Source organism: Typopeltis vanoorti, chromosome 25 (genome assembly GCF_054136105.1).
Source record: "Typopeltis vanoorti isolate ZY-2024b chromosome 25, IOZ_Tvanoo_1.0, whole genome shotgun sequence".
Taxonomy (NCBI): domain Eukaryota; kingdom Metazoa; phylum Arthropoda; class Arachnida; order Uropygi; family Thelyphonidae; genus Typopeltis; species Typopeltis vanoorti.
Window position 1 is genome coordinate 18,436,349 of NC_143573.1, and position 26,338 is coordinate 18,462,686.

The 26,338-nt window shown below is 36.1% G+C and overlaps 1 protein-coding gene across 1 annotated transcript in view; it reads right to left on the reverse strand.

Moving 5' to 3' along the window:
* Positions 1–26,338, reverse strand: part of LOC150092579 (glutamate receptor ionotropic, NMDA 3A-like) — a 79,891-nt gene that overhangs the window by 6,053 nt on the left and 47,500 nt on the right. Inside the window, exons 7-9 of the mRNA XM_090414240.1 lie at positions 25,320–25,616; positions 15,434–15,553; positions 7,481–7,554 (exon numbers count right to left, since the gene is read on the reverse strand). Of these exons, the coding sequence (XP_090270366.1) occupies positions 7,481–7,554; positions 15,434–15,553; positions 25,320–25,616 (491 nt within the window). The remainder of the gene's footprint in view (positions 1–7,480; positions 7,555–15,433; positions 15,554–25,319; positions 25,617–26,338) is intronic.

The window sequence follows — 26,338 nt, forward strand, 5'->3', positions numbered from 1 at the left end:
TGTGTGTGTGTGTCGGTACGGAAACCAAGTGTCCCATGATGCAATGAATCCAGCTTGCCTTGTAAATCCAATAAACCAAACTTGCCGTAAAGTTCTGGAGGTGGTGTCATGACGTGAGACGCGTTCTGTTGGTAGGGAACGGGTCCCCTCATGTTGTGGGAAGGTCGGATGTTCTCCAAGGAATATTTGATCAAGTCCATTCTGCAATATTGACTTTTTATTCAGCAGCTGACGGTTGTTTCATGGGCAATACTGCTATTGTCTATCATGCTAGAATTGTTCAGCAGTGAGTGGTTCAGCGAGCATGACAGACTTGTACCATTTTCCCAGGCCACCCGGATCTGAACCCTATTGAGAAAATGTGACATGTTAGCAAAACAGATCTGGAAGCAAAGTCCTCTCCCATCAAATCTGAGCCAGTTAAAGGACTGCCTGGTGAACACTGGATATGATGTACACGTAGATGCAATCAACACCTTGTGGAATCTATGCCAAACCGCATATGTGCTGTAATTCGGGTTAAAGAAGGTCCAACACACGGTATAAAGTTTTTAATTCAGTACCCAGTATGTGTACAACTTGAATATTTTTGTAAAGTTTTTCACACAATCTGAGTTTTTACACCATTTTAAATAATTTTTATATTTCTATGAAGCAGAAACTTATATGCAGAATGTAAAGAAATTAAGTTCAAATTACAGTAGGATCTACTCTTTCGAAACAGATGCGTTCCCAAAAAACTGCGAGATGTTAATAGGTCAACTTTACAACAATAACTAAACTGTAGTATGATTCCCTTAAATAAACTGAAACAAATTATCTGACTAATGTTTTTTTTTTCTTTTGTTTCAGTCAGATGTCACTCTGTGACGAAGTCCAGTTATAAACAAAGAGGAAAAGTAAAAACAAATTGTGGGATCGATTCAGCAGTATCGAAAATTGTCAGTTTGAAGAACAGTTCCCATGACCACATTGGGATTGTTCTTCATAGAACTCGGTGAATAATAAATTCGAGAAAATTTCACCTTTGTGTGAAGATTGCTTTGAATTTAAACTTCGTAATAGTTGTGGTTGTCAACACTGTATTTTGTATGAACTTATCGCAGTTTTTCAAATTGCAGTAAGAATTGATAACATGCTGTAAGACTGGTTCTGTTTACAGAAAAGAATAAGGCAAGGTTGTCTCCTTTCTTCGAGACTATTCACTCTTTGTGATGAGGAGATCATCAGGAGATTTCTGAATGACTAGAATAGGGGAATGTTGATAGGCGGCTCAAGAATCAAGGACTTCTTATATACTGACGACATACTAATAAAAGCAGAAAATGAAAAGGATATGAATGAACTCCTTGTAAGAATAGGCATAGTTTGACATAAGGACTTCAAATTAATGTTAGTAAAACGCAGTCTTGCCAGTGCACATGCAGACTTAAGGAGACATGTGAACTGGCATGCTTCCTTAAGTCTGCCTGGCATGCCTCATAAAGCATAATCAAAAATTAACCGCTAATCCGGATAGTCAATTTATTCTTTTGTCTGTTTATTTTGGTAGCTTAAGTTAAGCAAATCAACATGTTGAGATAATGTTTCTTATTAATTAATTAATTAATAACGTACGTTCAGAGCTTCTGCTCGATTTTAGCTGCCGAATTCCAGTTTTAGATTAAATACTTGAATGAAAGTGTACTTAGTTTACAACTACTCGCAACGAGTGAGACAGTAAGAAATGAAAAATGATGCAAATCTTAATAAGTTATGAATAAAAAGGATTGGGGAATTATTTACATCTCATTAAAATTATTGACCAAAACGACATGTTAAGCATTGTTTTCACAGCTTATGACTGATGAAAATCTAAAGATTTAAGATTTTAAATACTCAGTTTTGAAATTTATGAATTTTGAAAACGTTCGTAGAAATGTGAAAGCTTTGACACTTATTGCGGGATAAAAAATAGGATGGCAGCTCGCTGTATAATGTGATGGGTTACTCACATTCACTTTCCAGAATATTGTAAGTAAGTATGATTATCTCTAGTTTTACTGAAAACTGTAATCCGACACTTAATGTACCTGGGGGAAAAGCGAGATTACCTCAATCACTTGCATTATTTTCTATTTCCAGCATTTCAGTCTATCATTTCTTAAATGGTAAATTCAGATCTTCGCAGGAATAACATTCAAGAGGGGAAAAATGTATATATATATATATATATATATATATATAGAGAGAGAGAGAGAGAGAGAGGGAGAGAGAGGTAGACATAACTAATCTGCATTTTAATAGAAAGTAAATCAAATTAAGTGACTAATTTTGCAAAACGTATCTACTCGTGCTGAATGAGATTACAGAATGTAATACAAGTCGTTAGTATGACGTCAATAGTATTATTAATTTATTAATAAATAAATTAATTAATAATAATAAGATATTAATTTATTATTTAAATTAACCAGGTCATGTCAGTAACTTATGGTTCATAATATTCTTCTTTGGTACATCAATCCGAAGATTGGTAAACATCACAACATCCTACAAATATAATAAGCCGAAAGGCTATTTTACCGGAGAATTTGTTAATTAAGAGGGAGATGGTAAATCCTGTTTTATTTAATAGCCGGGTGCGAAACTAGGGTCGAAATCCATCGACATCCATAGAGTTTCAATGCAGAAAAAAAATAAAACGGGATTTACCATCTCCCTCTTAATCACAACATCCTGTCTTGTGACCTTCTTTTTTATCTCTTCATCGTGGTGTCTAATTAGGCTTTTTCTTCTCTTATTGATGTAGTTCATTAATGACCGCCCTTCATGAACTATATTTAGAACTTCTTCATTACTTTTCTTTTCTGTTCAACTAATTTTCATCATCTTTCTCCAGCACCAAAGTTCAAATGCCTCCAACTTTTCATATCTTGTTTTGTTCGAGTCCAGGCCTTACAACCATATAATGCAATGCTCCATATGTATCTTTTCACTAGCCTTTTTTTGAGCTGGATGCCAAGTCCTTTACTGGTAAAAATGTGTCTTCTGTTATAGAATGCTTTTTTGGCTAGAATTGTTCGTGCTTTAATATCTGATTGGTTTCTTCCATCTTCTGTGATAAGACTTACAAGCTATTTAAAAGAGAATACCTGTTGTATTGGTTATTATTTATTTCCATGTTTATTTTCATTGGATTTGCTTTACTTGTAATTAATAGATTGGTTTTCTTAAAATTAATTTTTAGGCTGTCCTGTGTGACAATTTCTTCCATTTTTGTTAGGGTGGCTTTCAATTTGTCTTCGTTATCAGCTATAACTCATATCATCCGCGAACCGTAGACAGTTAATATCAATTCCATTTATATTAATTCCTTTTCTATTAGCTCTTTCAATTTATTTATTGCATCTTCAAAGTACAGATTAAACAATATGGGCGAAAGAGAGCACCCCTGTCTTACACCTCCGCGGTTTTTGTTGTATTGCTGGCTATTTCTACTGGGGCTTCTTGGTGCATGTAAAGATTAAATATGAGCCTCCTATCTCTCCAATCTACCTTTATTGTTTTTAGGAGGTGAAACATTTGGTTGCAGTCAATACTATCGAAGACTTTCTCCATGTCAAGAAAGACTATCAGAGTATTTTGATTCTTCTCAAATCTTCTTTGGATAACTGTTCTTAGAGCTAGGATTGCTTCTCTTGTCCCCTGCTCTTTCCTGAATCCAAACTGGTCATTGCCAACATATTTTGCAAACTTCTTTGTTAGTCTTTTTTGTACAATTTTTAGTAGTATTTTCGAAGCATGTGATATTAAGCTTATTGTTCGATGATTTTCACACTTGTTTGCATTATTTACTTTAGGATGATCCCTGTTTCATAAATATCCTTTTTGATCTTGAAGAGGTATGACTTAGTTATGTTTCCTGAGTATAGTATTTTATTAATTCTGAGAGGATGTTATCAATGCCTGGTGCCTTCTTGGTTGACTATTCATTCAGTGCCCATTCAAATTCATCTTTTAATATAGTTGGACCAACATATTCTTAAAACTTCTTTGTTAGTCTTTTTTGTATAATTTTTAGTAGTATGTTCGATACTCTTGTTTCATTTTCGAGTCGTGTTTCATCTTCTATAGCCTTAGCGTCTAGATCTTTTCACTATATAGATCTTTTAAGTACTCCTTCCATCTTTCTGAAATTTCTTCCTTATCTATAAGTATGTTCCCATGTTTATTTTTGATAATTGTACTTCTTGCCTTGCTTTCTGGCTTATTCCTTTTATAATGTTATAAGCTTTATCGATTCTCCCAGTCTTTGTTAGATCTTCTATTTCTTTACATTTCTCTGTATGCCATTGTTCTTTTGCTTCTTTACACTTTCTATTTATCATATTTTTTATGTTTATATTTGTCTTTGCTTTCTTCCTTTAGGGAGGTTTTGCATTTCCTTATTTCATTTATTAGATCTGGAATGTTCTGGGTGATCCGTAGCTTTTTTTTTGTTTGTTCCTTAATCCTATGCAGTCATTGGCAGCCCTGATGATTGTATCCTTCAAATGAGTCCATTTTGCTCTATAATATTCTTTTCCCTCTCTATATTTTTAATACCTTTATCAGTTTTCTGTTTATAGTTTCCATGGGTTTTCTATGTTTTCTGGCTATTTATGTTCCATTTGGGACTTTTCCTTGGTTGTGACAGCTTATTAAATTTCAGATTATATTTCAATAAAACCAAATTGTGGTCACTGTCAACATCAGCTGCCGGGCAACATTTGCATGATTTTATTTGATTTTTAAATCTATTTCTTGTCAAAATATAATCTATTTGGTACCCTTCTATATCCCCCGGCATTTCCCAAGTATACCTTCCTTTTTCGTACCTCATACCAAATATAATTAATGATCATATTGAATTGGTGGCAGAACTCCAAAAGTCTATCTCCTCTTTCATTTCAGCATCCAAGTTCGTACTTTCCTCTCTCTATCATCTTTGTCTTCACCAATGATTGAATTCCAATCACCCATGATAATACGAGTATCTTCCTTTTTGGTGAGTTTGATTAGATTCTCAATATCTACATATACTCTCTCAATTTCATTATCACTGTGGTTGCTAGTAGGCAGGTAAGCTTGTATTATTATAATATGTGTTGGCTTTTCTTCTAGTTTTACCATTATAAATCTGCTACTACATTTTACTGAGTTGATTACTCTTCTTCCCCATTCCTTATTGAGAATCACAGCGACTCCATTTTTTACAGTCTCGTCACCTGAATAATGATTCTGTAATAATGATTCACCATTCCAAAGGTCTCCAGTGGCATTGCATCTAATTCACGATATGGCTATTTTTAATCTATCCATTTCTCTCTTCAAAATTTTCCAATTTGTAGGAGGGTTCTCACATTCCACGTCCCAAGGAATGTACAAGGATTTCGTTGGTTTACGACCTGGGAAGCTTTGCTTCTTTCCCTGCCGTGCATAAGTATTAAGCCATTGTACGCTTTACTATCTATTAGAATGTCCATCCATATTGCTATCATAATAGTGAAAAATAGAACAATGTGTATCCCCTTGACTTCCTTGTCCAGCAATAGCCTTCTGGAGAGGCTCAGTGTGGTAGTCGTTTCTCATTCTTCATGATTATCCGCCTACCACAGTATTTACATCGCTGACACTAATGGTGATCTTCCGGTGATCAGGATGAAAGTTGTTGCTACCCCAACTTCCAGCTGGTTGTAACTCATTGAATAGCGGTTACATCTCGCCATGTTGCATCCCCGTCAGTGGAAATGTGTGACTTTTTATAAAGATAACCACGCCACTGTCTACCTCACACTTCCTGTTGGTGTTGGTAGGTGCCGTCTCATTATCCAAAACTGCTTATTCACAGGTTTCCCTGTTTATTCGCAGCTAACCTTTGTATCCAGAAGCCATTCCCTTGTCTGCAATCTGGAGATGGGCTTGGTAGCATCGGACCCATGCTCATAATATTAGAGTTGCCATTTCGTAGTCGTGATTACTGTTTAGTTGTTTGCAAATGGTTACAAATAAACAGACCGTTGATAGAACGAAATCGGTGGTTGGCTTTTTCAAGAGAATTTCAATAAAGTTCAGTTGATGGATTCACTGCTAATAATATGCTCTTTCTTAAACCATTTTAGAGGTAGTAGCAAATGAAATATAATAGGGCAGAATGAAGTAGAATCTGTCATCAGAATTTTGAATGAGAATCCAACAGGGATGGAGATCCATTTGTAGTGATTGGTGTGAGATGTACTTACATGATTTCTAATAAAAAAAATAATAAAATGCTTACGAAAGGTTTTTCTTAGGTTCCAATATTTTTATTGATTCCATTGAATATGTAAAAGGAATTATGGGTTACTTACACTTTTATTTACTTACACAACTCACAAATAAAAGCATATTAATGGTTTCATTAAACTGCTCAGAGTAGATCCTCTCTGCTTGACTAAGACATACTTTGTTTCACCAACTCCATTGGTGTATAGTTTTCTACATGCACGATTTCTTAATAATGAGAGGAGTTTTCTGAACAATTTGTGAATAAAATAATTCCTATTTAATTCACCTTCAGAAAGATACTTTCTTAAATATCATCCCTCAACTCCATCCATCTAAACAGAAAGACCTGGAGGCTCATTATCCTCTCTCTCTCTCTCTCAAACATATCCTACGAACAATGGAAGCCAGATATTTGGATATTTGTAGTTAGTCGTGGGTAGGAAAAAGAAGAGTTCGTAAGGGTCCTACTTTTCTCACGTTCTTGAAACCGACGTATGATCCAGAAAGATATTAATCACGAGACTGAAACATAACTTACATAGTGAAAAGTGATCTTCTCACAACCTAAGAGTTTGGAACTGTCTTGAATGGGAACAAAGTAGTTTATCTCTCGCATTTTAATGTAGTTTATCCTATTTAAGTTTGACAAATGATATGGTTTATTGTTCATCCACGAATAGGTTGGAAACTAATTATAGATCTCTTTGCTCAGATAGTTTGCTAAATAAATTGCCGTCTGTGAATGAATGTCGATTCAGAGGAGTTAATGCGTTTTTATTCTCGTGTAAGTGAATGTTGGAAAACAAACAGAAAAATGATTAAAGGATGTTGACAGCATGAGTAACAGGCTACTTAACTGGAAGGGGCACATCATTAAATTGAACCAGTTGACCACTCAAGTCATGGGTTAAGAGCGCTTCCCATTTTTAAATTTTTTTGGGGGGGGGGGAAGGAAGAACTTTTTCTCCGTATTTCTAGAAATTCCTAGTACTATCACACAGAGTACTTATGTGTGATGTACTATGACTAGTACTAGTACTAATATGGTGTGATATTAGTGTTCATTCACCGGTATGCTCTCAAATTAACACGTCTTTGAATACGAAAATCCACACTAAAGTGTTATACTTTGTTCAGTAATTTCAATAGTAAAGTTTGCATTGAATGAAAATAAAAGTTAAACCCAACTTACGTTCTTGTGATCTCCTGAATCATCTCGAAAAATTGTGATTTACTTCTCCTGCTACGGGCCTCCTCCTTGGCTTTCTGAAGAGGAAAAAAGGTAAAGAGACACCTGAAAGGAGAAGGTGAAAAGAACTCTCTTTGTTCTTTTTTTAATCTAAAATTCATATTAAGCTACCAGTTTATGGCAATATAGTTACGTCCTCTCTATTAGTTTGAGTACATTCCTAAGGACAAATACATTACAGGGGAAAGGAGGAGAAATAAAAATTGATAAGATTGCAGTAGCTCTCCGCTGGGGGGTGAACATTAGCATCGTCGAAAACCCTACAGCGAAATGCAGGAGGGGGAGCATTCATGAAGTGTGCGTTATTTGTTAGGGATTATCCGCATTTTAACGTATTTGGCCAAATCATTGAATTAGTCATTCGTATATAACTGGTATTGAATAAATCTACAAAAGTGTTTTTATAAATGGGTATTCTAAGAATTGTTTTTAATATCTTATGCTTCTTCCACTGCGGTGAGGAAAACACACCTCCAATGTGAGTAATAATAGCATCCTTTGATTCCCCTGACACCTAAGACCTGCATCATTAATCTCCTTCAAGCGGTTGTTTTTGCAACTCTTTTCCGCTAGTGAGGAAGTAATGACCACAGGCTGCTAGTTAACACACTTCTGGATAATTTTTCATCTTATCAAATAGCTAAGTTATGAAGTTCGAGTGTAGTAATCTAATCTTGACAAGAGTCATATATTGTTGTATTATGACCTTTTTAATGACCGGTCTCACCTTTCCCAACTATTCATCAAAAAATAAGACAATGCATGGATCTGTATCTCCATTAGCAGAGCTGGTAATTGGCTCAATTAGAAATAATTTGAGATGACTGAATTCAGCTCCAGTTACCGTAAAAATAAATAAAATGATGAAAAAAGTAGCTTGGTTTTAAGACTCTTTTCACTTCTACAAAGTGAAGGGTTATTATAAATGACCTTCCCCATTTCAGTCATCTCTTAGAGAAAACGGAAAGGCTTTTAACTGGTACTATTAAGATCAATGTCAGTTAAAGTTTATTTGCATTCGCGAAAGATGGCGTAACTTTGCACATGAGGTGCGCAGTTATGGTTTGTGTCATAAATGAAAAATTCTCCCCTCATTTAAGGTTTAGTAGGGGTGGCGTTTGGTTAACATTGAACTAAAAAGGTTTTATTTATATCTCATTAGTCTATGGATAAGACACCTAAAACCATGAAGCAAGTTTATTACCTACAAGAGGAAAAATGGTCACTTCTGTTTGAGATTGGTCAACTCAAATTCCTTTGAAAAGCACAGATAAAAGATGCTACATAATATTCACAGGAATCGAACTCCCCTTCTTTGAAACCGAATGGGAGTGCCTCGCTAATAAACTATGAGATGTTTTTAACATTTTCATATCAACATATGGAAATTTATGAAAAACCTCTATATTTTGTACACATAACATTCATTTTAGTAACTCAATTATTATCAAATAATTCTATTCCAACTGTAGTTTATATGCATCCACCTTTTTTTTTATCAACACAGTACATAATCATAGAGATAATATAGTTGTGTTTAAAGTACCTTTTTTGCAGCATGCAGTTGACTAAATGCACAATCTCTGTTCAAAATTAAACTTACAGTTCACTGTAAATATATATTCTCCAAAACGTCACTGCAACGTCTAATAATTCAGGTTGCAAACTTGGATGTCATGTAATGTTTCTAAGATATAGATGATTTCACGCGGGGAAGAATTATTGAGAAGTTTGAAGGGCGCAGAATTACCGATATTGCTAGAGAGTTGTATCCAGGCTCTGGGCAGAGTTTGAAACCAATGGAACCAAACTTGTTCCAGACGTTTGCTTGCTAAGAAGTCGCTACCAAGAAGCATGAAGATTTTTGGAAGTATTTTAGAAGGTCTTCATCTTGACAACCCCTATTTACGAGGGTGGTCTGAAAAGTTCTCGACCTACCAATAAAAAAACGAATATTTATAATTTCAAAATTATTTCTATTTTTCAACATTATTTCCCTTAAGACTAATACATTTATTACAGTGATGTTCCAGCGCCATTATTCCGTCCCTGTAGTGGTTCTTAGTAATATCTGCAAAATACCCCTCTACAGCTGCAATTACCTCTTGATTTGAAGAAAAACGCTGACCAGCAAGGAAGTATTTTAGTTTTGGGAAGAGATAGAAGTCAAAGGGAGCCAAATCTGGGGAATAGGGTGAATGTTCCAACAATTATTCCTAGTGCAGATCCCTTAATTTTCCCATTGCCAAAACACTTTGTGGCAAAGTGCATTGTCCTGATGAAAGATGATTTTTTTCTTTTGCAAACCGGGTCTTTTCTCACAAATGTTTTCATCTAGTCTGGTTAAAATATCAGAATAATATTCCCCGGTTATTGTTTTACCTTTTTCAAGATAATTAATAAAGAAAATGCCTTTAGTATCTCCAAACACCGATTCCATAACCTTTCCTGCTGACCGATTTTGTCTTCCTTGGCTGAACAAGCGGCTTCTGTCCATTGTTTTGGTGAATGGTGAATCCAAGTCTCATCCATAGTAATAAATTGATGCACAAAGTCAGTTGTATTCTTGTTAAAACGCTCCCAGCAATGTTCAGAGATTTTCATGCGAGTGGTTTTTGATCTGTTGTGAGCAAGCGCGGCACTCATCTTGGGCAAAGCTTTCTCATTTGCAATTCTTTATGCAAAATATATCCTACACGTTCTTTTGAAATACCTATAGTCTCAGCAATTTTACGCACTCTGACTCGCCGAATCATCCAATACCATATCGTGCATTTGTTCAATGATTTCTGGTGTTGTTACACATTTTGGACATCCGTCACGTGGTTCACCTTCAAGGCTGGTATGGCCACGTTTAAAATCGGCAACCCATTTCTTAATTGTCGAAAACGAAGGACAAGGGTGCCCAAAACTTTTATGAACTCCGAATGAGTTTCGTTTGGCATTAAACCTTCTTTTACAAAGAATTTTATAACCGCACGATATTCAATTTTATCCATTTCAAGGGATACAAACAACACTTTTGTTTCAGACAGCTGTATAAAACAAACTACTTGATAAAATGACTTGCAATTTTACATGGGTGCTTATGACAGATGTATGAAAGTAGAAAAACAAACTCTTGCCGATAGTGTCACAATCTATGGTCGAGGCCGAGAACGTTTCAGACCCATGTAGTCTAAAACGGATAAAAAGAGCACTGTAAAACGAATCAGATGACAAAAATGACTAACAAGAAAATAAACTTATTCTGATTTTGAAGTGATTACTTCGACAATGTATTTAATGAATTAAGATGACGGAAAATATCCAGAAGGAATGCAATCAGATAGAAAAAACTGTTGAGATATAAAGAAATATCAGGAAAGGAAAGAAATCCAGTGTAGATACATTCAAAATAAAATTCTGAAATGTATACAGTGGTTTAAAATTTTGTAGCGTACTAATTATCATTATGTGATCCTCCAATGCATATAGATTAATCCTAATCTATATGCATCGCCATCAAGTATAATTTAACAAAGCTACGATAAACGGGTGAAGCTTTAGGATTTAGAGTCATAATCTAAATTTCTCATAGCTTTGTATCTGAAGTACGCTGTTTAAGAATTATTCACGATGTTCTTGGCTTTCGAAAGGCCCGCTGGGTGTCCCGACAATTGTCAGAAGAGCACAATGCAACATCCATGGGGATGTGTTGTGTCTGGAGAATCTGTTGCGATACAGCGACAAAGGCGAGGATTATTTCGCTCTCCTAGTCACAGGAGACAAAATGGGTTCAGAACTTTATGAACCGATTTTGGTTCATAAAGCCTCCATGACCTGAAAACATCCACAATGCCCCGTGCCAAAAAATTCAAAAATGTTTTCACTGTCCAAACAGTCATGGCCACAGTGTTCTGGGATTGCCATGGCGTTTTGTTGGTGAACTTCTTGCCAAAGGGAGGAACAATCAATTCAGAGTTCTACTGTGCAACGTTGGACAAACTTAAAGCCAACATTCGAAGCAAACGATCAGGACTCCTGACAACAGGTGTGATTTTGGTGAACGACAACTCTACTCCATACATTGCCGCATCCCCCCCCACCCCTACAGCCTAGAATTAGAATTAGCGCCTTCAGACTTCCATTTGTTCGGCCCCTCAAGAAATACCTTTCCGGAAGGAATTTTACTACAGATGAGAAAGTTCATCAGGCGGTGCGATGTTGCTTACTGGGTGTGGACATGGACTTCAGTACTGGTATTGATAACCTGATTTATATTTGGAACAAAAGCATCAATACATCTGGGGACTTTGTGGAGTAGTAGTGGACGTTCACTTATTTCCTGGTGCACAATTTCAACTTCGTGTTATTAAACATCGTTGAAAAAAAATGTTACATCATCTTTTGGAATACCCCTCATACTATTGTTTTACAGTAATGCTTCTAATTTCCTGTATCCACTATTTTTGCTCATTTCATCATCTGCTTCTGTAGCTGAGTCGATTAATGTTTTCTTCAGATGTTGTTGGTCTCCAAGGTCTGGTTCTTGTTTTAAGTTCCTGTCTTTTTACCCAAATATTGAGTCTGAAGTTCACATCGGCGAGTTAGATGTTTATTTCTTCGAAACTTCTTTTTTCTATATATTTTTTCTCTTTAATATAATAATTATTAAATTTCTTCCTTTCATCACTAGGGAGTGGTCATTGTTTATTTCAGATCCTCTGTACACTCGTATTTTGGACAATCTGAAGACATCACTAAAAACAATAACTTTACTGATAGCAATTTAGACCAATCTGAAAATATTTTATGTTGGAATAAGGTGTCAGTACATGTCTATTAATTCCATGTTCTGAGCAGCCATTGATAGGAACTTCCGGTTTCCGCAATCTTTCCCACAACTTTTTTTAAGTTAAGGGATATATATAGGTTGAAACCGGTCTGGGTAGTGACCTTCTCCCATAATGTAGAACAGTAATACAGCTCCTAGGAGCTAAGTTCACATTATGGGTAAATATCAAGAACAGTGATCGGAGCTTGCTCCACCTTTGATATGAGTTGCCTCAGCTTGCACTACCTTAAGGGTCAGTTGCTGCTATCCAGGTATTTGCTTACGCTTGGAATCGCCGAACTTTATATAGTTTTTACTATATTCGGCATGAAACTCTTCGAGTTTCTTATTCGGCTGAGAAACGATATGGGATGTTATATCCCTTAACTTAAACAAGTCATATGTCGCCGAATTGAAGCCTTTGGCTCTTCACATATCTAATAATTTCCCACAACTGTTCTATATGGAATTGATTTGCTAATCGACTGTTTTAGTTTCCAGTGAGAACATATTTTTTCCTTTTGTTCTTTATGTAAATTGCCCTCTCACTCTTTTTACTATTTCCTTGCTGATATCTTAATTACAATTCACAGGCACGAAGAAATCTCGTTATCCAGTTGTCCATTTTGAAATTAACCCATATCATTCTAATTGAATTTTCTCTCAGCCTAGATGTTTATCTCCATTTGCGCGGAAAACTCTCTTCTCTTCCCCCATGATCGGTTGCACCTGTGTAAATCATATACTGAAGTTCCTTTGAATTAGGGATAGCTACCTAGTAACGTGTTGCACCTCCCTCCCTCTGAACCTGATAACTGCCGCCACAAACGAGGCAAGAACTCCACAAACTTACAAAATGTTTCACAGGTATGGCGACCCATGTCTCCTCCAGAGTTGTTTACAATTCGCTCACGTTCAGCGGCGATAGGACACGGGCCCGAGAGCCTGCTCGAAGATATTCCAAAAATTTTAGATGGGATTAAAAACAGGTTTCTAGACTGCCACTTCATTATTTCAAAGTCACCAGAATGCTCCTGGAACCAAGCAGTAGCCTCTGAGCTGAACAATTGTCTGATAGACACTATCTCCATTGGGATGCATTATGGACATAAATGCGTGTAAATGGTCGGTCATGAGTTACACGTACCGGGATCCATTGAGAGTCGTTCGTACACGTACCAAAGATCGCAAAGACGTCCACCTGAAGACACTCCAGACCATCACTGAGCCACCACCAGCTTGTACAGTTCCGACCTGACATGCAGGATCCGTGGCTTCATGGGGTTGACGCCATATCGTCAGTCTGTCATTGGCACTATGAAGTTAAAATCGCGACTCAACACTCCAGGCTACACGTCGCCAATTTTCAATCATCCAGTTTCAATGTTCTTTAGACCAGGCAAGGCATTCAAGCCCGGTGTCGTGCTGATAGAAGTGGGAATCTCGTTGGTCGGCTGCTCCTGAAGCCAAGACGGTGAAGTGAACATTGCATGGTCCTTGCACTGACATTCTAGCTGGAACTTTTGTTCAGATGGGAGGTGATTTCAGATAATGTCTGGCCCCTATCGGTCTGTATAATGCAAGTCAAACTGCGAATCCCACAAACATTCAAGGCTGGTTGACCTTTGCAGTTTGTCCGGGTGCTTGTTTTTTTTTGGCGGAATGTTCATATTCCCAGAACATTCTTGAAACTGTCGTACGAGAAAATTCAAATTGGTTGACAATTTCGGAAATCGAGTGATCCGATCTTGGCCAAGAACTTAATTTAGATTAAAGTGATTCACTTCAGTTTCGGCCACGCATGCGCGCAAATGCGAGAGTTGTTGTGCGGAATTTGCATAGCGCCTCCTATCCCTAATTCAATGTCACTTCAGTGTATTACTTCAAAGAATTATGCCAACATAGCACTCCACTAATTCTTCTGATACATCCTCTTATTTTGTGTTATAATTCTTATCTTCAATTTTTCTGAGGTTGTTCATGTACCTAACTGTTCACTGTTTTCTTCAAAAAATTAGCTAGTGGCAGTATATTACTTGGCGACCGTCCAGCCTTCATGACATTTGGTAGTGTTTATCACCACAACGTATATGTAATTTCTGACACTTGCTAATCCAGTCTGATCGGATAAAGTCTGAAGTCTCAAACTACAGACCTCTTGTGAGCATAAGTTGGATACCAAGTAACGGGTGCATCACGCTCAGGTGAGGATTGTGAGCATTGTAAAAGTCTAGTTGGTTCTTCGCATTCATTACAGGCTATCTAGAAGATTCTTGGTCTCATTCGACTAAAGGTGAGTTAGCCGGTCTCATACAGATGTAAGGGGGGGGTTCACCAGGAAACTTGGGTTTCTCGTCCTCCAGAACAGGCAAACCGGCCCAGTGAACACACGGATTACAGTCATGAATACGTCCCAGCCACATACCGGTCTTGAGCCCGGATAAAATTGTGGGGTTGGTGATGAACTACCCTGTAAAAAACTCACTAGGAATACTTTGTGGACAATTCCTACAAAAGTCACCTACGGTCGGAAACGACTGAAAGGGAAAACCAGTCTAGAAGATTCCTAATTATCTAGCTTTGACTTCCCCCAAAGTGTTTACAGTATAAAGTAAAATAACTAATAATTTCACTTTAATCTAAATTAAGATCATGTTCAAGCTTAATCTAGCAATATTATAAAGAATAACAAATCTTAAGCAGACTACGGACATGAATTATTAAACCGAAATGAGAACTTCTGCATTCGTATCAATCGTTACTTCTTATCACTAATTGAAGTAAGAGATGATTCATATAGCAGTTGAATCCGTTACTGTTGTACTGGTATAATACTGCCAAAATGATTAGCTGCTAATATTAACTTCTTGTTTTATTTAAAAAAATCATAAGTCTTTAGAAATCAATCATCTCTCTCTCTCTCTCTCTCTCTCTCTCTCTCACACACACACACACACACACACACACACACACACACACACACACACACACACACACACACACACACACACACACACACACACACACAAACGCACACTTCAATCTTTGTCTTGAATATAAGGAACATATACTCATCTTACCCGCTTTACGCTTTTCTGGAAAAGACTCGCTATCTGACCTTCCCTAAGGCTGGACACTATTTCTTTCGCGGAGTGATGCGGAGACACGAGTTCCACTGTGTTGACGAATCGATACAGTTTCTGCAAGATACCAGAGAACAATTCAATGTACAAGTTAACATGCATATCAAGCAACATGCAAATATATATTTTATACGAAGAGATTTGTTTAATCGAAATAAGACGCAAATTGTCACTCGTGCTAATAATTCTTATTAATCAGCCCATTCTGTACACATCACATGACGGGCGGGAGGATAATCGTCGGCTGGAATTCGTTACATTTGTCAGGCCTACTTAATTATCAAGGCACATTCCTTTATTATATGTATCCCTGTTAACTACCAAAATTTGAATAGTACTTCGATCACGCTCTGCTAGAATTAGTTCATTAATTATTCATAACATTTAGTTTCTCCCTGTGTACGTATTACCGTTGCCAAGGAAACGATGTCTGAGTTTGGGAGTAGACTACTTGTAGAATTCTCTAGATTACAGGAACCTAGTAAAATCTTGCTTTATTTCATAAAATTATAGTGTAGTTAATAGTAATAATAAAATAATAACAACACAGAAGACAAACCCCAAAAATGTTTGGAAACGTGCAATAGAAGGTTTGACAAAAATTGTACATTTCATCTTTGTTTCCATGGAAGTTTTTTTTTTTTATTTATTTCACATCTTATGATCATACAACATACTCCATAGAGTAAGCAGGGAACTTTCCAAGGTACACGGTCTTCTAAACTGGGCACTGAACATTGGAAAGGTTCACGATACAGTGGGATTCGAGAGCTCAAGACTCTGTAGAAAACAGAGACAACATCTACTGGATCAATGAAGCCGATAATTTGTTAAGTGTTTGATTTCCTTTGTTGACAGAGATCTACAAGGGAAACTGCACTTTAATGGACTAGATGAAATCATGTTTGTCATATCATAATCATATACATAATTTTACACATAAAATAATGTATATGTGTGTGGAAAAATACCATTTAAACCAGTGGCGACTCGTGGCTTGAAATCGTGGGGGTACTGCAACTTTCGAAATATACATGTACACTGTAAGTACAATGTATACGTGTTTGGATAAAATATCAAAATTATGGTACAAATTTTAAAAAAATGAAACAGGAAAAAATATTGCTTATTATAGATAAAATTATACAGTTTAGTATAATTCAAAATTACTTAAAAATAAAATCCATTATGATAACCCCAATAATGTCCTAAAATAAAAACTATAACAAATGTTACGTCTTTAATTATAATGTCCAAATATTTAAAGAGACGAAGTAAACACGATAAGCACTACGAACACTCTACTACTGGCGCAAACTGTATATAAACAACAGTGGAACTGCGCGATGGACAGTACCACATTACTATAATAGCTTGCATCTCACTATGACGTGCATATGTTTGCGCGCGTAAAAATATGACACTGTGGTAAACACGGTGCTGCCAGCATCATTCTCCCTCCTAAGTGCTACAAGATGGATTTTTATTATTTTTTATACAAAATAAGAGAATTGTATAGGATTGTTGATGATAAAATTAAATATTACAAACAAATATAAATAAATTAATAAATATATTTATGTATCGAGAAAAATTAGGGGTGTCGCAGTGCCTTAGTACCTATGCACGAGTCGCCCCTGATTCAGACATTAATTCAAGAATATAGAAGATAAAAATGAATTCATCGTGCTTCTTGCATTTTGTAATTGGGTGGGCCACCAGAATCAGACAATTAGCACAAGTCCATATCCACTTGCACTGTATCATATATGCTAATACATTTTATTGAATCACTTAATTCACATTTAAAATGTAAGTTTCAGCTGCGATGCATTAGAATCATTTGAGAAGTGTAATTGTGCGTCAGAAGTGCGCTGATGAATTACTGTCACGTGACCTACGTTGGGTGGGGAAACTGTGGAACCAAGAGTGACCGAAAATCGGTGATGTACGTGTAATAATACTGGCGATTTTCGTGTATTTATAGTGTCAGCTTTATTTCCTGATATTTTGTGGCAATACTGAAATATTACAGTATTATCGTAAAGAGCCACCGAAACCTTGTTAGAACAATACAGAAGCCATGAGCTGTCTCAGATTGAGTACTAGTGGATTCCGAACTACCCCACAGTCTCAGAAGGTTAGATGGAGCTAAAATGGCATCGCCTGCTTCCTGTAGGAAATTAAATAATATTTTCTTAGATATTTAGTACCAATCATGCTACAATAAGTCGTCTGCGATGTATATGCTACACTTACTTTTTTTTCATAGGCTGCTTTCTGTATATTGAGAGAGGGAAGAATTGAATCCATCCTGATATGGAGTAACTTAGCTTTTCCTAAAGAGAAACTGGGACATTCTCTGATATTTAAACGGATTTCCCAGATTATTATTATTATGGGAGGGTGCCTTTTGCTGATTTTTTGACTGTTATGGAGGATAGATCCTAGTAAACCATATGTTAATGAAATAAATGCGCACAATTACAATTCTGAAGAAATAAGGCACAAGAATTAATCCGCCAGAGGGAGAAATGACAAAGGCTGCTGAAATGCAAAGTAAATATGTGGTACTTTGGCATGGATAAAATTAGGTTTAGTTATTTGGATGTAAGTATGACTAAAGCAATTAAAGACTACGAAACTAACATATTAAGTTTGTTAATTACTTGTGTTGTCCAACTGTTCTGAGGGATGATAGGTCCCACTTTTCAGAAGGAAAAATTACAACTCCGCATGAATCCAGCTAATAGCAGAAAAGCCATCATAAAAGCACCTCTCGTTGCAGACAATATTTGAATGTGGGTCTTTCAAACAGATGGACATTGTCGAGACTACACAACTTCAGAATGAGGATCGACCATTTATGCTTCGTGAATCCGGTCCAGACTAATAACAGACACTTTTGTAATGAGGATATATTTCCTACGTAATGGGTTGCTAAACGTCGTTGCTAATTAGCTGCGCCCATATGACTCTCTGTCGGCAGGCCTTCTGGTCCCGAAAGAAATCTGCAGTTTGGGCGAATAGCAAATCATTGAATAATATTTCGCAAACCAGTTGACCTGTTGTTTTTGTTAACATCTCCGTCCAGTTTGGAATTTCAGCGAGCACCTTCAGAATCATGACGCCAGTACTAGCGGGGAATGCTCAATATCACTGTTGATATCGATGATGTCCCATACAGAACTATGTAGTTTTACTAGTGTATTTTCTCAGTCATTAATTCTATTCTTAGTACTTCCAGTGCAAATCAAAATGTTCGCTGGGTTGCTGTTTCTTTCACATTCGCTTCCTTTTTGTAAACGTTGAATTATTGCCAAATAAGGTTGATAATCTCTCGAGAAAGGCGGTTCTACAGCTAAGGAATAACGTTCGATATGAAGTTTTACACTCTTACCTCGTAAACGATAAAACAATGAGCAAATCAGTTTCATTAAATTTTCAAAAATCAAGTATTAAATAAATCATCATGATATTCAGGAATATTAAGGTTCAGTTATCAGTGAATAAATTGTAATATGTATGCCAACTATCACTTACGCTGTTTGTGATTAAATAGGGGCATGAATGTAAAGACGTTCAGTATATTTGAGTATGAAACAAATATCATGGGAATATAACAAAGATGTGCGTTGAAGTTTTGTCGATCTGGAAAAGGCATATGACATGGTGCCAAGAGAGAAGCTATTCAATACGTTACAGTTATATGGTGTCAATGGGGCATTATATTAAGCAATACTTAATCTTTATTTGAGTTGTAAGTCAGCAGTTAGAATTGAAGGAAGTACAGGAAGATGGTTTAATGTTAAATCTGGTGTGAGACAAGAATGTACATTATCCTCTCTGTTATTCATTATCTATATGGATCACATTATGAAGGAAAGTAAGGAAAGTGGTATTAAACATGATATCAGAATTGGAGATGTTAATGTCAGCTCTTTGCTTTATGCGGATGATGTTATACTTCTAAATAAATCTGCTACAAGTCTGCAAGATTCTCCGACTAAATTGAATAGCTGTTGTAATAGACATGGTATGAAGGTGAGCATTAGAAAGACAAAGACAAGGAACATAGGTAGAATTGTTGAAAATGTCAACTGTGTTGTGAACAGGCAACCTGTGGAACAAGTAAAACATTTCAGCTACTTAGGCACGATTTTTAGTGAAGATGGTAAATTAAATATATGGAAATAGACAGCAGAGTCGACAAAGCTGGTATGGTAGGAAGTCAATTGAATAAATTCATATGGAATAAGAGAGAAATTAGTAGGAACACTAAATTAGCTGTATAGAAGACAGTGCTCAAACCAGTTTTAACTTATGGATCTGAGAGCTGGGTCAGAAGTAAAACACTTGACCAAAGACTAGAGACCGCAGATATGAGAGTCCTGAGAAAGATTAGAGGCGTGAACAGATGGCATCAATGGCAACATCATATTAAAAACGAGGATATTAGGAAAGAACTTGACATTGTCAGCATCCAGGAATGCATTAGCAGAGTTAATGTAAGGTGGTACTTAAACATAATGGGCGAGGAAAGATTAGCAAAACAAGTGTTCTCTGCCTGATTGGCAGGAAAAAGAACCAGAGGAAAACCAAGATATAGGTGGATTGATACGGTACAAAGTGCCTTAGACGATAAAAATATAATATCTGATAATGTTGGAGTCTTGACAAGTAACAGATTGATTAGGAAGAAAATTGTAGATAGGAAGTTAGTATTGATGTAAATTTTTCATGTGGTACTATCATATCCTGTACATCCCTTGAGGGTACATGTCAGGAATTTGATGACGATGATGATGATGATGATGAAAAAATATCATATTTGGGTATATTTTCGCTCCGAATCAGCTCCAGCTGCTTCTTGGTTGCTTTTCAAAGAGGATGTACAGAGACGATCGTTAGTACAGTTCCTTATAATTATATATAACATCTGTAAGGTCGCTGTAAATTCCGATTTTATTATTAAATCACGTACTGGACTTTTATTTTACTGTTGCATAACGCGCTTTCATAGCGCAAGAAGAATATCACTGATAGTATATAAACAGAAGGCAGAATCTCTATAAATAAAAGCGTTTAACTTTGTGCAATTTATGTTGTAGAAATATTGTTTTCATACGGAAAGATAAAGTAATTTAACGTATAGATACTTTCAAGTTTGTTTTCTTTTTATTTTGCAAATTGATACTTTTATTATTATTATTATTATTATTATTATTATTATTATTATTATTATTATTATTATTATTATTATTATTATTATTATTATTATAAGAGAGACCTTCAGGGAGTCAGAGACTCATCGACGGAGGCCAAACCAGCTGTCATACTTATTCTTGAATTCGTTCACACTGCTTGCCCTCACAACATCCAATGGCAATCCATTCCAATCACGCACCACCCTCTAAAAGAAAAATCTAGCCCTCATACCCTTCTTGGGGTCTTCATTCTCAGCTTCCAAGAATTCCCTCTCGTCCTTTCCCCACCCTCCATAAATTGAAAAATTCCATCAATTGAAATCCTAGGTGACCCTTTCAGAAGTTTGTAAGTTTCAATCATATCATCCCTGTTTGCTAGGGTCTGCAGTCCCCAAATTATAAATTACATGAGAGATTTTCAAACATACCGCATTTCATAATATCGGCTCTGTTACCGAGAAACAAGTATAATTGCTATCAGATTATATTCAGTCTCATGACTTGCTTTTCTAACCCAGTAATCCACTACAAATTAATGACTGCAGAAGTTACATTGTACAAGAAACGGATCGGTTTGTAATCAAGTATCATGTAAGGCAGTTAGTTAATCGATCGATAAAATTCCGAAGAAGTTTTATAGATCGATTTCGTTTATCCAGTGGGATTTGTTGTCAGTTCGTTTTCTGTAGGCCTCGTCTACCTCTAGGATACTCGTAAAAAAGCACTAAACTTTATTTCTACTGCATTGACCAAAATAAGAAACTTCCTTACGCCTTAAGGCCATAAAGGAAATTGAGAATATGTTCACTTAATCTTACCGCTAACATTTCAATCCTATTAGATGTATTAGTTTATTTCATAGATAAGAACGTCAGCTTTATTAAACACATGAATCGAATCCTCCTTATATCCCTTACTACGTTTGTCTTTTGGCAATCTTAACAGAGTCCCTGTCTCATAGACATTAAGAGAAAGCAATGGAAAATAAATTGCCGATTTTGAGTAAAAAAACAAAGACAAAAACATTCTTTTGTTATGAATATTGTAAATCCTATCTTAAGATATGTTTTTATGTGCAACACTGACTTTTCATAATGCTGGCGGAATAATGGGATGGTTGCTACAGCAACACAAGCCAACCCTCGCATCATTAGCGTCACGAATACTTCTCGCTGCTTCTTACTTCGTACCATTAACTATTGAAAATATATAGGAGGCCTGCTGATGTGAATACGTCTTCACTATACAAGATTACTCTTAATGCTTGTCGGAGATTCTTAATAGAAGAATGATTGTCTTATCCTTGATAAAGCAAAATAAAAAAAACTGGAAACGATTGAAAAATGCGAGAGAAGAGTTCGGACATGAAAACTTTGAATACTCACATTTTGTTGCATGGACCACTCTGTTTCTTGAAGAATACTGTTAGGTTTTGGAGATATTGAAGTGTGGATAGGATTCTAATATCTAATATGGTGCATAAGAGAGTGGAGCATGCCTTCTTTTGCATGGAGAGTAGTTGGTGAGTGGAATGCTTTACCGAATAAGGTGGTGATTGCATAAAGATTGAATTAATTTAAAATGCAGTATGATAGTCATTACCTATGTTAGATTTTATCTTACTGTTGCCTCCTTCGATGTGTCTTTACTCCAGGGAGTGTTTGTATAATAATAGTACAGGGTGGCCATAAAACAATTTTTCCTCTTTAGAGGCATTTTTATATTTTATATTAAGATTTTTTAACGCATGGGGAGATGATTTCCGCGAAAAAAAAAAATTAGTACCAAAAGCGCCAATTTTGGCGCTCGCTGAGCAGAAGGCAGTCAAATATTTGCAGTAAACGCAGGTAAAATGGATTATCCAAATTTTACTGCGCGTACATGAGATCAGCGCCATCAATTCCACTTAAAAAGGGATTGAGAACGTTCAAGCAGTTATTCGTATGACTGACAAATTATGCTCAATATGCGTTCTATCTTGCCTCAGTGTGCTTTACTTGTTAAGTTGTTTTACCTTAAGCAGTGCAATGCCGTGGCGGCCCTTCGGGAATTTAGAAGGCTTCATAACCTGCGTACGGGTCCTATGTCAGCTGTAGCACTGAGAGCTATGATTAAGAAGTTTGAAGAAACTGGATCACTAGGAGTTAGACTTGGCAGAGGATGGAAAGCAGTGCAAGAAGAGACAGTAACAGACGTTGCTACTGCGGTATTCGACGACACAGAGACCAGTGGTGGTCCAATCGCTCGTGAATTTGATATAGCTTATGATACAGTCCGGAAAATCTTACGGAAAATGCCTCACTTCCATCCGTATAAGTTCAGTATTCCGTATAATTATTATTCTTATTATTATTGTAAAGCGCCACATATTCAGCTGGAATGAGTGACGCGGCTGTCGCTTACACCGTCAAAATGTTATTATTCCATTTTATTTGCCTTTACTGTAATTATCCGCTTGTTTTCGGCTCCGCCAGCGCCAAAATGTCCCCTATCGGCGAAATTTTGTACTCTTTTTTTTTTCCGCGGAAATCATCTCCCCATTCCTTCAAAAGTCTCAATATAAAATTTGATCTCATTCCGCTTATTGGTTTTAGCTACAGATGCCTCCAAAGAGGGAAAGTTATTTTATGGCCACCCTGTATATCCTCTACTTCATAATGGACATAATATTCATAGAATCTCCAAAGGTCTGCACATATTATTAGGCAATATTGATTATTTATTATGTACAATTAGAATAAATACATGGATTTTATGAAACGAAATACTAACCTTTCGTATCATATGTCAGATAATAATAAAAAAACGACTGACCTGCTAAAGTAGACGATTGTCTACTTTAACAATATACAGCCAGGTATGTCCTTTCAGTTATTCATTGGTTTTAATGAGATGTTTATGTTGGTCTTAACTTAACCTACTATTAGAAACTGACGGTTGCTTAGTAAGTAATAGGAGATATTTTTTCTATTAAAATTAGAATGTTTTACATAGACAAAGTGGATATTAGATCCAACATTATTTCAAAGCCGAATGTTTATAGAAACTATGAAAGGTTCGTACAATTGACCTGAGAGCTTACGAGAATACAATCCTCGCCATCTGAGTTGCCTTAGCTCGCATTACTTTCTTTAAATATATGACTTTTATTCACCTTTTATTAGTGCATTTTCAAGGTTTCACTGGTCTAACAGCTCTTTCCAACTGACATGTATTTTGGTTCTCTTCAGAGACTAGGCAGAAACCTTAAAAAATATAAAAAATATATTCATGGCTTGAATGGAGTAGGTGGCACACTTACAAAGAGTTGCTTTGCACATATTCATCCGAGATTCACAACTCTCAAAGGAAGTTTTAACTCTTCTTTGGGCATTCTATAAGAATAAGATTATTTGGGGTCTAAGAGAAATAAAGGAACAGTAATATGTAGTAAAATTACAGTTAATTGAAAATTCCAGTCAAATAACCCATTCTTTCGCAAATTCAGTAAGAATTTTCCATGCTTTTCAACTGGTGAATAATCAGAATAGTAAGTATTGATCAGTAATTTTAAGTAAATCATTTGTCCATTTTAAATAGATCAAATATCTTAATTTGTTCTAAGAGGTGTCTGAACATTGGGTTGGTTGCAGGGAAGAGACGGATTCATATATTGATTGAGTGATTCTGAAAGTTCACTGAAATAGTGACAGATGGCCCTTCGCATGAAATGAAGTCAAACTAATACTTTTCTCAATATAAAATGAACTCTATGGCAGATCGTTTACAAGAATCGCTGAAATACTTGTAAATGATTTTGATATAAAGATGTTCTAAACAAACGCATTTCTTTGGATGATGATCAATGACGTAGCTCACTCAATGATCGGATTTATCCACTTCCATTTTTAACCATCTCGTGCGTTCACATATATTTCTAGTTCGTCATCGACAGTATACATTAAACCGATTTTTATCCAAACTACTATGCATTAACGATATGCATACTTTCCGGCATATTATGTGTGTACCGTATGGTTAAGTGCTCACCTGGCAAACACACATGTGCAAACAAAAAAGCTAATGCATATGTAGAAAATCTTGACAATATCCACCCACTTTCAATATGGTCAGCTTTGCGTTTTTTCGTTTAATTTGTATATATACAATCATAACTATTACACCCGGATTGGATAAAGTTTTGCCTCGTTGTAACTGTTTCAATTATTTTCCTCGTAACTAGATCATCTATTGAAGTGTGCAAATAATAACTAGATTATTGACTGTGTGAGAGTACGCAATATACGATCACATTGCCACTCCCCTCTGTTCTATAAATAACAGATCAACATGTAAATATATATATAAATAATAATAATAAACAGTTACAATTTAGTTCACTTTTGGCACTACAGTAGACAAATCCTGAATGTGCCTATCCGTTTTAATTAGTCTCTTGACTTATCCTTCATATTTTTAATAAATTAATGAATATTCATCTATATTATGCATTCTTGTATTCGCTTAGAATTAAACATATTTAAACCACTCCCATTAACTGAATAATTAACTCTGATGTATTTTATCTGGTAAATATATTGAGGTATGACTTGTAGACGTCAAAAGAACCTTCTTACCTGGCTCATGAACATAAGATTGGGACTCCTCCAGAAGCAGTGTTTTGGTTTTCTTCTTAAAATCGGCAGGGCATACTTAAAGACAAGATGCTCCATGACTAGTATTAAAACTCCGACGAACATTCCAACCAATAGCATGATGAACACACCTGCAACTGCTCCAATACTAAGTGGAGAGGGTTGGTTGAACCGATGTACAGTATCATCGAAACAGGGCACTCGTCCGTACCATTTCTTCTGCAGTTGGTCTAAGTAGCCATGCTGGTTGTACTTCATTATCAGACTAGAAATGGCGTCCTAGAAGAATATAAAGGGCATATCAAGAGAAGAATATAAAAGAAGAAGCATTAAATTTGTCTAATTCAAGAGCTACTTTGGAAATTATGATATCATAATAGACAATATATTTCAGTTGAAAATTTGGAATGCGAGTTCAATTAATATAAACAATGAATACTGTCGTATTCATTGTTCATTATTAGTCATACCTCTCCACACTCCAAAGAAAAGACAAAGTTAATGTTCATTCTCGGATATAGCTGTACTTAGTTGGCTTCAATTTCCAACAACTCCTAACTACCCTGTGTTTTCTGCCCTAATCATTAGACCGTTGCTGATATATGTTGTGTTATTGTTCTAGAGCTATCATAGATAGGTATGGTTCGAATCCTTACTCAGCAAGAGCAAACGCGCATTTGATGCCCACGCATACGCAGGTTAGTTCAAAATTCCAAGTACAAACTTTGAGAGGAGCTAGAGAACATCAAACTCAACCATATTCATATAGGAAAGCATGACCGGAAACGCAACCGGAAGGTACTAACAGGGACACAAAGATACAGAAATAAACGAGGCAGTAAGTAGTGTAAAAAACTTTATTAGGCGTAACTGAACAGTTCAATAGCAGTTGGATACGTAATATGGTAAACGAAGTGCATGTCTGCCATCTCAGCGTTCGTAAAGCGACGCATGTTCTTCGTACGACGTCGAAAGCTTCAATGAGGAAGCCCAATTGCTCA